Source organism: Antrostomus carolinensis, unplaced genomic scaffold, assembly GCF_000700745.2.
Source record: "Antrostomus carolinensis isolate BGI_N321 unplaced genomic scaffold, ASM70074v2 scaffold16210, whole genome shotgun sequence".
NCBI lineage: Eukaryota > Metazoa > Chordata > Aves > Caprimulgiformes > Caprimulgidae > Antrostomus > Antrostomus carolinensis.
The window spans coordinates 1-15,974 of record NW_010289214.1 but is presented as its reverse complement, the minus strand read 5'-3'; the positions used below and the strand labels follow the sequence as shown (position 1 = coordinate 15,974).

General features: G+C 44.7%; 1 protein-coding gene across 3 annotated transcripts in view; it reads left to right on the top strand.

Moving 5' to 3' along the window:
* RAB6A (RAB6A, member RAS oncogene family) overlaps positions 1 to 14,371 on the top strand; it is a 14,991-nt gene extending 620 nt beyond the window's left edge. The window contains exons 2-8 of one of the 3 annotated variants that reach the window (XM_029085338.1): positions 1,120 to 1,173; positions 3,991 to 4,053; positions 7,681 to 7,723; positions 7,992 to 8,103; positions 11,387 to 11,480; positions 13,066 to 13,132; positions 13,665 to 14,371. In XM_029085338.1, coding sequence (XP_028941171.1) covers positions 1,120 to 1,173; positions 3,991 to 4,053; positions 7,681 to 7,723; positions 7,992 to 8,103; positions 11,387 to 11,480; positions 13,066 to 13,132; positions 13,665 to 13,729 — 498 coding nt within the window. In that variant the 3' untranslated portion in view covers positions 13,730 to 14,371. Of the gene's footprint in view, positions 1 to 1,119; positions 1,174 to 3,990; positions 4,097 to 7,617; positions 7,724 to 7,991; positions 8,104 to 10,794; positions 10,889 to 11,386; positions 11,481 to 13,065; positions 13,133 to 13,664 lie in introns of all 3 variants that reach the window. The other 2 variants (XM_010169516.2, XM_010169508.2) reach the window with 2 other exon arrangements.
* Positions 14,372 to 15,974: the final 1,603 nt, after the last annotated feature.

Sequence of the window (15,974 nt, the reverse complement as noted above, 5' to 3'; positions counted from 1 at the left end):
AAAGAGTAGGGTAGGGATGAAGGGGCTGCAGATGAAAAGCTGAAGATGTGTAAGAGGCCTGAAGATTTCAGGAAGAGTTGCATGGAAAGCACTCAGTGGTATTTCAAGGGGATACCAAATATCTTTAAGGAAGATGAGACTACGGTGTTCTCATTTAATTCAGGCCAGAAGGAGTTACTGGTTTAAACTGGGATAATTTTAAGCTGGAAAATGAAAACAAGATGGGTTTGGTTTTTTTTTTTTTTGAGGACAAGTCATTCACTGGGACTGGATCCTCTTGTGTTTTCTGTGTTTCTTTTGTAAGGTGCTCTCCTGGATTTCTCTGCTTATTGTAGTTGTTATAAACTGTGTCCTGGCTGCAGAGAATAGGACTGCCAGAAATAAACATTTCCTACAGAAACTGACTGTTGTGGTCTCTTCTAATGTTAAATAGTTCAGGTTCTGATGGAGACCTTCCAGAACACGTCTGTTTGTTAGGACTGGAGATAATCTGTCTAAAATACATCAGTAGCCTGTCTCCTGTTTCCCAGGGTTGTAAGGGGCTGGGACATCTTGATTTAGGTGCCTGTGAGCACATCTGACTTCTTACTTTAAATGTCTTTGTACTGAACTTGCTGTGCAGCAGCACAGACACAAATGGAAGGAGACTTATAGAAAGAGCTGCCTGGGAAATGAAGCTTCTGAATGTCACTGGAGAGGAAGCACGTTCTGAAATGGAAAGACCCAAATAAACATTGCTTTTTAGCTTTCAGCACAGTTGCCTGCAATTTTTATAAGTAATTTCCTCCACCTTTTGGTTAGTTCTAAGAAGATAATTCTTTCCAGACTGTAGACCAGAAGGAGATGACAGTTCAGATATGATGTGTTCAGATGCATGAATGTCTGAGGCTAAAATCCATACTCGGAGGTTCTGGTGAGACGTGCTGGAAGAATGATGTGAAATGAAGATGGTGTAGATAGATATCCAGATTCCTTTGTTTTTATTAACTCCATCGAAGGCAGACGACTTCAACAGCTCGATTAGAAGTTTGTGAATATTTCTGAGAGTTTGTACAGAAAGATGTGATCTGCAGATGCTGGAAGGCAAGCTGCAGTTACTAATGCTGTTCTTCTTTTCAGGCAACCATTGGAATTGATTTCCTGTCAAAAACAATGTATCTTGAAGATCGCACGGTAAGTGAGGCGTCTGGGTGATCGCATGGCAACTGCAGTCAGGGGAGCAGCTCTTGCTGTGCGTGCTGTTCCGCCTGGCCATTCCTCCAACGGCTCTGAAATCCCACAGCAGCCTTCAGAGGGATGGTGCTCTTTGTGGAATCAAATCACTGACCCCCCTCTCCTGTTCCTGATAACTTGTTCATATCTGATACCTCTAGAATGGAGGTCAAAAATCTTTCATGCAAAATTGGGGCAAGCTAATGTCCATATTCCAAGCACTGGGCTGTCTGCTATATGTACCTTAGGCATAGTTTGCTCCCAGAATTTGGGATTGTCAGTATAAATGGGTCTGAGCAGACCCCACGTAGTTCCAAGTCTTGAAGTCATTCAAGATGACCAGTGGTGGCACAGTTCCTCCTCGTAACAAGGCTCCTTTCACCACACAGTTCTGATGTACTGTTAATAAAGCAATTTTGCATTTAGCTTGCATGAGATTCCTTTTTGCATAAAGAGATCCCTCTCATCCCTCTCCTGTCTTTCAGTATTTGTCTTTTCAGTAGTTCATTTTTTTGCTAGTGTTACTACTGGCTGAGAAGTATGAAAGTGTTGGGGGGGGGAGGAGGAAGGGGCCAGTGGTGTGATGAAAATAATTTGTGTTGCCTTGGGTTTGTTGCTTCTGAAGAAGTCCCAGCCCAGTGTGTGTGGTGAGTTTCCTGAGTGTTCCTCTGCCATCTTACCAGTGATTTACTATTAGAAAAGACCTTGGTTAATCAATTTTTTGGGGGAAAGCTACTTGGATAACATTCTTCAGTGGTGCTGGCAGTGGCAGAAGAAGAACAAGATGTTGAGAATGCTGCTTGACACCTATGGAGGCAAGTTGGAATGCCTGTGTGCTGTTTGCAGCAGTGATTTCTTGTGCTTGTGTAGGTCAGGATGTCACTCACCTGCTATCCAGAAAACACCATTTTCCTTCCAAAGTTTGATATACTGTTAGTTTTCTCGATTGTGTAAGTGGTCCACAGAGCCCCTAAAAGCTGTTGAAATAACAGAGAGGTGTTGAATGTAGATAAGAGGAGGAAGGAATACAAGCGAGGAAAATTCAGACATTTAAATAATCATAGAATCACAGAATCCCAGACTGGTTTGGGTTGGAAGGGACCTTAAAGCTCATCCAGTCCCAACCCCCCTGCCATCAGCAGGGACACCTTCCACTAGACCAGGTTGCTCAAAGCCTCATCCAGCCTGGCCTTCAACACTTCCAGGGAGGAGCAGCCACAACTTCCTTGGGCAATTCCTATCCATATTCCTTGGGGATGGCTGATGTATGTTGCAACAGGCTTTGACTGCTGTGCTTTAAACAAAGAGTGCTCTAACTGCAGCATATTTGGTATGTCCTTACACCACATAATACATCCTGAAATTATACCTGTGCCAGATCACTCAGCTCTGAACATGGCCTGGGTAGCAGGTACTAGCCAGCAGAAGGGACAAATATACATGGAGTTGGGTTCTTCAAAATCATCTCCAGCAGCCTCCCACCGAGGGCAGCTCTAAGTGCCATTTCCAGCACATTGCCAGTGTGTGGGGGGGAACTGGGGCCACGAGAAGCCCCATCCTCACTCCCAACTGTCAGTCTAACAGTTCCATGTCACAGCTACAACCTCTTTCTTTGAAGACCAAGTAGTATTGCCTTTTCTGTGTCCTGATATCTTTCCCAACTTGTTGGATTTAAGCACAAAATAAGCCAGTCATAGAATCCCAGACTGGTTTGGGTTGGAAGGGACCTTAAAGCTCATCCAGTCCCAACCCCCCTGCCATCAGCAGGGACACCTTCCACTAGACCAGGTTGCTCAAAGCCTCATCCAGCCTGGCCGAGAACACTTCCAGGGAGGAGCAGCCACAGCTTCTCTGGGCAACCTGGGACACGGTCTGACCACCCTCACAGTGAAGAACTTCTTCCTAATATCTCATCTAAACCTCCCCTCTTTCAGCTTAAACCCATTTCCCCTTGTTCTGTCATTAACTGCCCTTATGAAAAGTCCCTCCCCAGCCTTCCTGGAGCCCCTTCAGGTACTGGGAGGCCACTGTAAGATCTCCCCGGAGCCTTCTCTTCTCCAGGCGGAACAGCCCCAACTCTCTCAGCCTGTCCTCACAGCAGAGCTGCTCCAGCCCTCGCATCATCCTGGTGGCCTCCTCTGGACTTGTTCCAGCTGCTCCAGGTCTCTCTTGTGACGGGGGCTCCAGAACTGGACGCAGTACTTCAGGTGGGGCCTTACGAGTCCAGAGGTTTTTTGCTGTTCTGGAGTGTACCCCACTACTGTTTTTCACCACATCAGGTTTTCTGGTGGGTTAACCAGCAGCTGCGTGCTGTAGTCCTTACGATGAGGGGTGAGCACATCTAGCTAGCTGTAGGCTGCAGTCTGGTTGTGTGACCGTTACAGCCAGAGTCCTGACACGGCAGGATGCACTGAGGTACGTATGCTTATTGCCCTCCTTAGTAGATGGTGTGAGAAAATATATTTTTCAGGGATATCTTGCTTTTATGATGGAAGAATGTGTTCCTGTGTGTGAGTTATGAGTGGGTCTGTGGAGGGAGGGAGGCTTCTCAGACGTGCCAGGCTGAGGGTGCTGCCAGAGTGTGCTCAGAAAGTGCCGTTGGCTCTTTTCATGTTTCTGTTCCATTTGAACTTTCCTTTTGTTGCATTATTTTTTTGCCTTGCAATATTTATTTATTTTTTTATTTTTTATTTTTATTTCACTTGAGTTTTGGTTTTGTTTTCCATTTTTCCTGCTTTTCCCCTTTTCCTTCTTCCCCTACACTTTTCCATTTCCCAGATCAGGCTGCAGCTGTGGGATACAGCCGGCCAGGAGAGGTTCCGCAGCCTCATTCCCAGCTACATCCGTGACTCTGCTGTGGCTGTCATTGTCTTTGACATCACAAGTAGGTATTGAGCCTGAGTGTCTGCAGGGACCTTGCTTTTAACATGTACCTTTTGTGCATTGGAAGTGGTGGTGTTATCTGAAAAGGGCTAAGATAGGTTGTTGACCCCAGGACTGTAGGTGCAGAGGGGAGGTAGCTGATCATCTTCCCCCACAACCAGTGGTAACTCCATCCCATAACACAGAAACTGAAGAACTGGAAAACTCTGTTCTGCTCAAAGTTCAAACGATGGAAGTGATACACAGAGGACTGGCAGGTAGGTGAGTAGGGATTGTGACTTCTTGTGTGTCTGTGCTGGCTGGAATGAGAAATGATTGGTAGCCTTTGGAAAGCTGTTTTACTTTTTCTGGTTTGTTTTTTTTTTTTTAAATCTCAGAATTTTTAAATTTTTTTTTCCATTCTGGGTAACTGGAGAGGTAATACAAGTAACAGTTTCAGATGTTGAAGCAGTGGAATACTGTCAGAGTGGGTAAAACAGTGCAACACTCATTGAAATTAAAGCTGTGTAGTGACTTAGGAGGATTCAGTACTCCCATGTCATTGAAGAGGAGAGCTGGTGATTCATATGAGTAACCAGAGGCATTTTGAAAGAGAAGAGATGTAGCTCCATAATCATATTCTAAAGAATAAACAAGCTTAGAGGGAAACTCTCCATAACTCTTGGCATGAATGTTTTAGTACAAGATATGAATAGAATCACTTAATTATAATTCCTTGTTATTGATTCTGACTTTTTCACTTAAGCCACAGTATCAGCATAAATATCTAGACAGGATTTATACCAGTGAGCCATTGATGAAGTTTGAGTAAAGAATCTAGTGCAGATGAAAAATCTCTGGCACCTTTATTCTGTCACTAAATCTAGATTACAGTCTCTGTAAACAGACCAGAGGTTTGTTTCGCTTTGGTTAACAGAACTGCTTAACAGATAATAACAAACTTATTTGATGATTTATCTTACAAATTGAGGGCAAATAATTACATGGCCTTTCTCCCTGTCCTATAGCTTAAATAGTTGACTCTGGGAGGGTTTCTTGTTTGGTGCAAACTAGTGTAAAATGGATGTGTTTGGTGTTTGAGGAGTGCTGAGATGGGCACATGATGATTTACACTGGGAACTCATCTGGGTGAGGCAGCGTGGCAGGCTGGCATCTTTTCTCCCTGCTGGTGTGACAGTTACAGGATGCTGTTTATTCAGGCAGGTGGAAACATCTTGCCAGTCTAGCCAAGGTTCTTAACAGTTTCCAAACATGTCAAAAATAATTAAGCAATAGCTGATGACATCATACTTTGATAATGGTCTGATCTTTTCAGATAATTCCATTTTTTTCTTGTTACTGCTCTTTGTTCTTAGTGACTGAGAGGCTTTTAGTTTTCCTGTGTTATTGAAGGAACACGCTCACGTCCTTCTGAGAGCATGATAATGGTGAGCACTAGTGCAATTAGGAAAACACTGTTTCTTTTACCACTCTGAGGAGCTATATATTTGCTTTGTCTTTAGTGGTGACTGTATTTGGGAACTCAATTAGTGTCTTGTAAGTTAATACTGGTCATGGTAGTGTAAAATAGGGACTGTCCCATAGGACCTACTTAAGGACTAGTCAAGATACTCTTAACTAGTAGAGAAAAACTGTTAGCTAGCATGTGGGGACCTGAGAAGAAAAAGAGAAATTGCTTTATTATCATTAATCTGCTGGGCACCTTGAAATGCAAGTGGCCTGGGAGGAGATCTGTGATGAACACCCATACTGCCCATTTCTGAAACAAGTTACCCTGTTTCTAAGAGACTGGCTTCATTCTTGCTTGAGGACCTTTCATCTTTCCAGACCAGTAGGGCCATGAGCACCCTGTCATGTTTGAGTGGGTTATTTATGTTTTCTCTTCCCACTCCAAAAATGGGTGCACACAAAATTTGACTCGTAGAAATGAGAAGCCACAGAAATACTGCAGAATGACTTTCTCAGCTGCAGGCCTTCCCTCACGTAGTGTTACCCTTCCCTGCAAGAAGATTACTGGGCTGGTTCTTCCCCAGTTCTTCCTCTAGTTACCTTTTTGACTGTGAGTCTGAAGGTTGGAGTGTTTACATCACCACCTTGGTAAAGTTTCTTGGTCCATGGTCTGGTGTAGCAGCAGTGTCTTGGGGACTGTGTGGAAGCTTGTTGTGAAATCCAGAAGCAAAAGCCAGAAGCTGTCATTATCAATCTGATCTTCCAGCACTGGTGTCATATTGTCCAGGTCCTTGGAGTTGGTCACCCTGAGTTTTCTGGGGTAATGAAGAGCCCTGATTTTTGCTACTGTAATCAAGGCTACTTTTGAAATGAAGCATCAGCTAATTGCTTTAGCTGTAAGCCCTAATCTTCCTTAAGCCCCAGGGCATCAGATCTACATACCCTGATGTAGATACCGTGTTGTTTTGAATCTGCAAGATGCTTTGCAGACATGTGCTCTGTCCAGCTTGTTTCTCTTCTAAACAAGCCAATGACTGGTCCTTCTGAAACTGCTTTCTCCTGTAGCCAGTCTCCTGCAAGCTGCCTTATTAACCGCTGTTCTGGCCATAAACACTTTGTGAGCACATCTAACCAGTTTAGGTAATTAACCAGTATCTGCCCTCCTATGAAACTCGTGCCTGTTGAGAATGCCAATAGCAATCTTGTTTTCTGGCCGTGTAGCACTGCGGGTACAGCGAGCTGCGTGGGGTAATGACTTGGAAGGAAACAATATCACTCCCAGTTGTGAAAAGCTTTTGTTCAGCCTTCACTGTGGTAATTGGGTGTGTTTTGACCATTGCTGTTTCAAACAGGCAGGTCCCAGACCTTGGAGCTATCGTGTGTAATAGGTCAGTTTGTGTTTGGGCATAGTTCTGGAGATCAGACTGTCCCTCTCAGAGCATTTGTGCTTGTTTCTGACTCTCGTGCTTATCTGAAAGGGAGAACCCGATGCCCTTTGAGTCACGTGAAGCTGACAGTGGGTAACATTTGCTTTTGTTTCTGCTGGAACTGAAGTTATTGATTGCCCTAATCTTGCATGAAAATCCTCATTGCCATCTTCTGGATGCTTGATGCTGGAGAATGGATGCTGTTTTACTACGTGGTGTCTGGGCTGAGGGAATTGCATGTCTGTCATGTGGGAATTGCCCAGAAAGCTTTGATCTGGGATGCTCTAGGCTAGGAGTGCTGTGGAGACCCCGTACATAATCCTGGGTAGAGCAGGAAGACCAGCTCTTTGTCACTGGTTGTCAGCAGTGAGGTAGGAGCTGTAACCCAGAGCTCTCTGGGAACAGCACAATCTCTAGGCAAGCAAAGGAGCATTAATTAAAGCCCATTATCTCCAGAGTCAGAACAGCTTCTGTGGTGGTTGGTTATTTGGGGCATGATTACAAGGTCAACCTCAGCTTCTCAGACTAAGCTACATACAGTTGATTCTAGAAATGGCTTTTTCTCTAAAGGACAGTTTCCTCCTTTCTTTTCTCCCTTGCTCTTTCTCTCTCTCTCCTTCTGCTCTCCCTGGCCTGGTACCAGCAGGTTCGGCTGCAGCTTTGGGACACAGCAGGCCAGGAGCGGTTCCGCAGTCTCATTCCCAGCTACATCCGCGACTCCACTATTGCTGTGGTAGTCTATGACATTACAAGTGAGTGATACTTTGGTGTCTCATTCTTTGAAATACTACACTGAAGCAGAACTAATACTTTACAACCAGAAGTTCTGCAAAAAAAAAATATGATTAATGTTAGAAATTATTTTTCCCCCGCCCTGTTTTTCCGTCTGAGTGGAAAACAATTTATGGGTTATTTATATCTGGTGTGGGGAGATGTGGAGAAGCACCTGAGCACAGGCATAGCATTCTTCCTCTCTGAAAAGTTTTATCCTCAGCACTCCCTTTTGCTTCTTCCCTACAGACTTGAATTCTTTCCAGCAAACCTCCAAGTGGATTGATGACGTTCGGACAGAGAGAGGAAGCGATGTCATCATCATGTTGGTGGGGAACAAAACTGACCTGGCAGACAAGAGGTAACGGAGGGGAGCTGGCAGCCTTGCTGCCCTGACTAGTAAAAGGAAAGAACTGGCTGATTAGTCTGTCTTCAAAACAATTGTTGATTTTAAATGAAGCATAAATAGCTTGTCATGAAATTCAGCATATGCAAAATTATTCCCTTTTGCTATTCTACAAATAGTTCTGGTTAAAACAAACCCACCTAAAAAAATTCACTTTACTTAAATTAAGTATCTCTACAGCATGTTTCTCAATAGTGTATTTTGTCTGATTTTTTTTGCTGATATAAAGCCAGAAAGATGTCTCACAAAAACAAGGAAGCCTGCATTTTTTTTAATAATCCTATTTACAGAACTGTTTCTGCATGTGCAACTTTAAGTTCATGGTAAAGTTTCTTCTTGTTACAAGGTGCAGCGTGAGCTTTTACAGTATCAATCTAAGAGGTTTCCCTCTGAGCATAAATTTAATGTCATACATAACACAAACTGTGTGGAGAGGAAACTAGATTAGCAAAAGCACACTTCCCCAAGAGACCTTAAAACTTAATTAGACCATTAAAATCACGTGGATTTAATGTTTTGGGACGTGTTATAAAGCATTTTGCTTTTAAAACTCTTAATCCTACGACACCTCTTTGACCAATATAACCTGTGTAAAAGCTTCTTGGAAGACCACAGGGTTGTGCTTTTGCATTTCCATTTCAGATGCTTCTCTTGATTGTTGATTTAGCAAAAATGATGTTTAATGTTTTCCAAGTTTTTAATTCTTTATGAAGACATCAGAAACAGTGTAGGTAAGGAGAGGTTTTTATTTGAATGGTTAGTGTCAGTAGTAGTTGGCAAAGGGAAGATGGATAGTGCTTTACAATCCTAATACTGCAACATTTTCACGTACACCAGGGGCTCTAAAATGCGTGCTGCATGTGTCATAGGACATGTGAGGCATTGAAGTGATGGGGAATTCTTATTTAATGTAAAAAAAGGCATCTCAAAAAAGCCAAACTGGGGAACACCTGGATCTCAAAGCAAAATAGGGTCTGATAAAATCAAACCCTTATCCTTTGGCTGTTCACAAGACACTTCTGATCAAAAGATAACAGCTGGAGAAGCCTCACGGGTGGAACATTCATGTTTTCTCAGAAAAATCTTGCACTGTTATCTGAACTGCCTGTTTGTTTACTCTGCTTCTCAGGATGATGAGCCTAAGAGGGATCTGACTGTTTCATTGTTGGATGCTATCGCATTTTAAATCCTAACCCTCTCTCTACTCACTCCTGCAGCGTACACGTGGCTTCAGCATGTATTGTGATGTGGTTTTGATGTTGTCCAGATGCTTGTGTGAGACAACAGCCAGCATCCTTGGCTGCACAAACTGCTGTCAGGAGATGCTTTGTGCCCTTTTCTCCCTGTACAGGTCGTGCTATTAGTTTTTAGTTTGTCATGCCTAGCAGGGAAAGCATAATAGACAATTCTAATACCAGCAAGTGGTTTGAGTCAGTGGGGAAAAGGATAAAGTCAGGCTCTAACTGGGCTTTGTACTGGTGGTGCTGGGGAGAAAATGTGTTCTGTGTCCTCCACACAGACCACCCCGAGTCTTGACAACTATTTGGCTCTTCCCACGTCCACTGAGAGGTCATTCTAAGTTACCTGTGCCTTGCACTTGGGAAATGTTGGTAAAACTTAGCACTCAGAGTTTCAGAAATATGATCAAAAATGTCTATAGGTGATTTAGATTAAGAATTGCAGGTGGCAAGACCTCAGATCAGTCTGGTCTCTGAAATCACCTTACAAAAGCAACTGAGCAAAATCCAAGATGTTCTACTTGAACCAGCTCTGGATGTTGACCACTTAGTATCTCTTACACACTCCTGAGAGCTAGAAATAACTGCAGTTCCCAAACTAAATAACCTGGCATTTAGATTTGAGGCTTCCTAATTTCTATCAAAATCCAATTTCATGTGGAACTGGAAAACCCAATGGGATAATTTCTGCTGTGGATTATTTCCTGCTAGTACATTAGTGAAGTAGAATGTGTGTGTGCAGGACAGCTGGCCCAGCACTGCCATAAGCATTAAAAATACCAGCAAATTTTTTGAAATGTAGCTACAGTTGAAGTTCATGTAGCACTAGAAATTCTGATTTTAGAAGTTTAATGCTGAAGGGACAGTAGTCCTGGTCGAGGATAGAATTTGGAATTACAGTGCATATCCAGCTATCAATAAAAGAAGCTGCCTTGTCTTTCTTTTAAAAGGAAGTGAGATTTGTGTTAGGCTGAAATCCTGAAGTACTTTTAAGGCTGGTCAAAGCCACAGTATCAGTCTGAGCTTGGTTACATTTTTCAAAATAGAATTCAGTGTGTTGGAAGCCATTCATCCTATGGTAGAAACCAAGTGATGATGCAAGTTAAGTTCTGAAGCCAAAAAGCTGAACTAAAAATAACACTGTTCTTATTCGGTGCAGCCTGTTGAGTTTTTCTTTCCTGTTCATGTTGCTGCAGTTGGTGGCTGGTTTGTTGTTGTTTTTTTTTTCCCCTGCAGTTTTATTTTTATCATTTTTGGACTGTTTTTCTTTTCCTGTTCATGTTGCTGCAGTTGGTGGCTGGTTTGTTGTTGTTTTTTTTTTTTCCCTGCAGTTATATTTTTATCATTTTTGGACTATTTTTCTTTGGTTTGGTTTTTCTTTTCTTGTCATTTGTTCTCATTGCTGTAGACAGGTTTCTATAGAGGAGGGTGAGAGAAAAGCCCGAGAATTGAGTACGATGTATATTGAAACCACTGCTAAAGCAGGATATAATGTCAAACAGGTATGTACAGGGTATGGATCAGAGATGCATTTGCAGGTGCTTGCTCACCAGCAGCAGCCTGGCACTTGCTGTTGCCCCGTACTCACTGCTGGAGCCTTTCTGAAATCTTACTGGAACCTCACAGCATTCCCTTCTGTTGATTTTTGGGAAGCTGCTTTTGGTATCGGGTGCAGCGGATGGGGATTCTTCCTTCCCTGGAGGAATGAGGTTCAAATGTGCTGTGCAAATTTCACCCTGTTGCTGATCATCCCTTATTAATAGTCATAAATCCAGGTGTTCCCTGGGTAACTTCTCTGAGGTTGTTTCATTCTTAGTTGGAGGACCTGAGGGTCTTAAAAGACTTGAGAGGTCCTGAGGTCTCCATAGGTGGACTATGCACTCCTGGAAGGGTTGGTGAAGCAGCTCTCCATTGAAGAGCATCTCGGTCACAGGCATCTCTAACTCTCCCTGTCTGTTCTTCCTTTCTGTCTTTCTGCTTTTGTTTGCATCTTTGTCCAGGCAAATCACTACAGAAGAAGGTGAACAGAGAGCCAAAGAGCTGAATGTGATGTTTATTGAGACCAGTGCAAAGACTGGATACAATGTGAAACAGGTAGATGGATGTTCTGTTCTAAAGACAGGAAATCTGTATTTTACTGCTCTGGGTGTTTATGCTTCTGCTTGGGGTTCACATTCCATCAGATATTGGCTTGTATTATTTAATATCACCCCCTGAAATGCTTCTTGCCCGATGATCGTTGCTGCTGTATCTATTGGAAGCTCCTTTCCTGTCTGGTCAATGATTCCCAGTTAAAGCTGAGGAAACTTACCTTGAAAGAAAGGAGGATCTAAAACCAGCAAGTGCTGAGGGATGGGAACACCACTGTTCTGTGCAGCCAAACATGGTTTTGTACATTCCCCTTGCTTTTGTTAACAGTTAATGCATTGTTTTCTAAAATCAGCCTTGACATCAGTCAGTATCATTGCAGATGCTGATGCACTAGAGTAGAAGTTCCTGCTCCTGTTTGCAAGCTGCAGAGGAAAATCTTGGAATAGTTGAGGTTGGAAGGGATCTCTGGAGATCATCTAGTTCAACCCACGTGCTCAGAGCAGCCTGCCCAGAACTGACTAGTTGGGTTTTGATTATCTCAAAGGATAGAGACTCCATCTCTTCAGGCAACCTGTCACAGTGTTTGACTATCTGTACAGTAAAAAAACAAAAACAAAACAAAAAAAACAAAAAAACCCAAACCAAAACATTTGAATTTTTTTTCTAATCTTTAAACAGAACTTCTTGTCTTTCAGTTTGTGCTCGTTGCCTCTTGCTCTGAGCTTCTGATCCCACTCTCCATTAGTTCAGGAATTGCTCTGAAGCGTGACAGAACTTGGGGAGTAAGGCAGCTGTGAGGTCCAGGTGTCTGCAGTGTGGTGGTGGTGGTGTGGATGAGAAGCCCCTGCCAAGCTACTGGGAGAAAAACCATCATTAGGAGTTGATTCCTCTGGTTCTTGATGCAGCACTTCTCACCAGACGCCGGGCAGTGTCTGTGCTGTGTTAGCTGCTGCGCTAACGTCGGCAGGAGGAGCTCTGAGCGTTGGCTTGGAAAATGATGCAAAACCATTTTCTGGGGTTTTTTTATTTTTATGGGGATGTGAGAGTCCTTCTCAGTTCTAGCACATCCTTCATAGCTTCAACACAGCTCACTGGAGCCAGCTGTTCTGCTGGGAAATGGCTCTTGCAGCAGGATTGAATGGAAAGGATGGGCTGTAAAACCTCAGTTATTCCATAAACCTCTGAAACCTTCTGTCTCTTGCAAGGTTGCTTCTCAGAAGTCTTGAGTCATGCACTGTGACTTTGCTGGGTGCAAAAGCAGTTGAGGCTGGAAATGGTAGGTGACATGCTTACAGAGAGCAGGAGGGAATTGTTCTATCTGTCCCTGGAAGAACTGTTACTAATTAATTCTGTGTTCTGGTCCAGTAGAAACAGGTAAAATAGAAGAGTTTTGTAGGCACTGAGTAACTTCTTTAATAAAACCTGTTCAATTTCTTAGATAAAACTCTCTGGGCATTTGTGGATCTTTGCTTTGCTTGCTAAAGCACCCACATAACCAGTTTGTACAATTTGGACTGTAAACCAATGTTTTTTAACATGTATTTTTTTTTTCTGACAAGCTTTCACCTTTCCTCTTGCTCCTTTTCAGCTTTTCCGTCGTGTGGCTGCTGCCTTACCTGGGATGGACAGCACACCAGAGAAGAGCAAAGAAGACAGTATCCTTGCTTTTCTCATCAGTAACTTTTCCTGTTCTCGTAGAATTTGGCAATTATCTTTTGTTAGGTGGAGCTTACTGACTTGTAGGCAGGTTGTGGGGATGGGCCTTGCTGGGGTTTTGCAGTCAGAAACAGCCAGCGTTGCGTGGTGCTTGTCTTTGGGTGTAAATTGAGGACCCTGTGTGTGGTCTGTATATAAATGTACCCAGCTACTTACAACAGCAAGCACAAGTTTTGCTTTCTCCACTCAAGCTTAGGTTAAAATTTGCATAGTTTTAAAATACTGTACAACTTTCCTCTTTTTGCACAAGGCTGTCTTGTACCCAGAGCTGTCTGATTGAGTTCTGTCCTCTTCAATGGTTTTGACACCCCCAGTGCATTGGTTTGGCAGTTAATCCTGTTCAGGATATGTTCTGTTCTGCTAAAATCCCTTATGCAGGGACTGCTAACAACCAGTTCAGATCCTGATCCCTTTCTCTGTGTTTTGGTTTTTCCTTGGAGCTGGATGATTTCCTTAACTCCTCTCCTGCAGTGATTGACATCAAACTAGAGAAACCTCCTGAGCAGCCAGTAACGGAGAGCGGGTGCTCCTGCTAACAGGCCCCGTTCTGTAGCAGCACATTCCCCGACCGGCCAGTCTCACTGAAGAACATCACTGCTCATTGGCTAGGCAACCCTACTTTGTGGGCTGAAAAACCAGTTTACTAAAGCGAGCGAACTCCCTGTTTACTGGTGGGGAGCAGCCCCGGCCGCCCCTCTTACTGCATGGTATGAGCCCTGAGTGCAGAATGAGTGTCCTGTCTTTTTAGTTTATTTTTTTATGTTGTTGCACTTTGGCACCGTGGTGCCCTTTACACTCTCTCTCTTCCTCTCCTTCTCCTCCCACCTTGAGCCTCTCTGCTCAGATGTATCTTGTGAATGCAATGGAAAAGCCACCAAGTTAGGGAAGGCAAAAATAAAGCTCGGGGGGTGGGCTTTCCACCTTCCTTACTGCCTTGCATCTTAACTTAGTTCCCTCTCCACTCCAGCCCTGTCTTTGTCCAGCATCCCCACTTCCTCTCTCAGAAGGCTGCTCCTTTTAAACCAGTCAGTTTGACTTGGCCTTGCCTTTTTGGACAATACAGGTTCTCTTGTTTCTAGGCTTTTGCTTCCTGCAGGGCACACACAATATCAGCTCCTCGGTTTCTCCTTTCTGTGGATGATCTTGGCTAACTCTTGCACACGACTTCTGAGTTTTGCCCCTCTCGTGACACCACACAGCACTGGAAACCCCCAAACTCTGATAGCTTTGGCCTTGTTGCTCCTGTTTCTGTAGCAGGGACATCCCACAGACTGGCTCTCCTCGCTCGGAATCTCTTCCCCTCCAAAGGACATTGGTGCTCGGTGAGTGGTGGCTGTTAGATACGGGGGAGGAAGAGGATCCAGAGGCTTTGCAGCGTGAGGCTGGGTGGGGAGAGATCCTCAGAGTGGTCCTGTTTGTCACCAGTGAAAGCAGGTGGTTACCTGGAATCTCTCACTACGGGGGCATTACCTGCCCTGGGAGTCATGGATGCTGTGCAGGCTCCTTTCCCAATCTCTGTTCTCCTCTTCCTCATCACATAGACTGGGAAGTTTTTCCAGGCTGAGCAGGAGAGCTGCAGCAGATGGAAGGCCAGTGGTAGCTGTTCTGCTCTCATACCAAGGTTGCTGCTTGATGATGATGTGATACTGAGCTGCTTCTGCCTTCGTAGTAGAGTTCTGGGGGATGGGGCTAGTAGCCATTTCACTTTTGGGGTAGTTTTAAGCTGCAACATTGCCAAAGCTGAGGTGAGCAGTGGCAGGGATTCCTTGTCCAGCCTGGGTAGAGGGATGTAGGATTGTGTGCTGCTGAAGGGAATTTCCATGTCATTTCTCAGCCTTGGAGGTTGGGCAGTACATCCTCTTCCCCCTGCCCGGGGTTTCTAATCACGTTACTAGAGCTTTTCAGAGACTTTCACTGGGGGTTTTTCATCCATCTGGCCTAACCAGGAGCGTGTAGGTTTATTGACAGCGAGGAGGATAAAACAGCCGGGTGGCTCAAAGCCATTCGCTGTTCTTTTCATCACCCAGCCTGTGTCATGCTGACAGTGACCATGTGTCAGGTGGGGACAACAGCGTTCTGTGACGGGTGGGGACATCAGTGTTGGGTGGTCACTGACACTCCCCTAGCAGGATGCATTCTGTGATGGGTGGGGACATCAGTGTTGGGTGGTCACTGACACTCCCCTAGCAGGATGTGTTCTGTGATGGGTGGGGACATCAGCCTTGGGTGGTCACTGACACTCCCCTAGCAGGATGCATTCTGTGATGGGTGGGGACATCAGTGTTGGGTGGTCAGTGACACTCCCCTAGCAGGATGTGTTCTGTGATGGGTGGGGACATCAGTGTTGGGTGGTCACTGACACTCCCCTAGCAGGATGCCTGTGCACTTTGATACCTGTGGGCCATCGAGTGAGGGGAAGGGGCAGCCTCTTGGCTTCCTGGTGGCATGTCACCTCACTGCTGGTGATTCTTTTACTCCCCAGAGCCCTGTCCCTTCTCCTCTGGCTGAGCTGGCCTGCAGGAGGAAGCTGGGATGTTGTTTCCCATTTCACTCTGGAGTGTGTCCTTTTTCCTCTCCCTTACCCCCATCCCCGCTGGCAGAGCCGGGTGCCGGTGCCGGTGGGAAGCTCAGCCCCTCTCCTCTGTACATACCCCTGTTGTGTGGGAATTGCTGATGTTTGTCGGTGTGTCCGTGTCTGCCGTAGAACAGGTTTCGCTGTCCCCTTCTCACAGGCAGGTGTGCGCTGCTCCGCTGTCGTGTTGTTCTGAGTCACGGACCTGG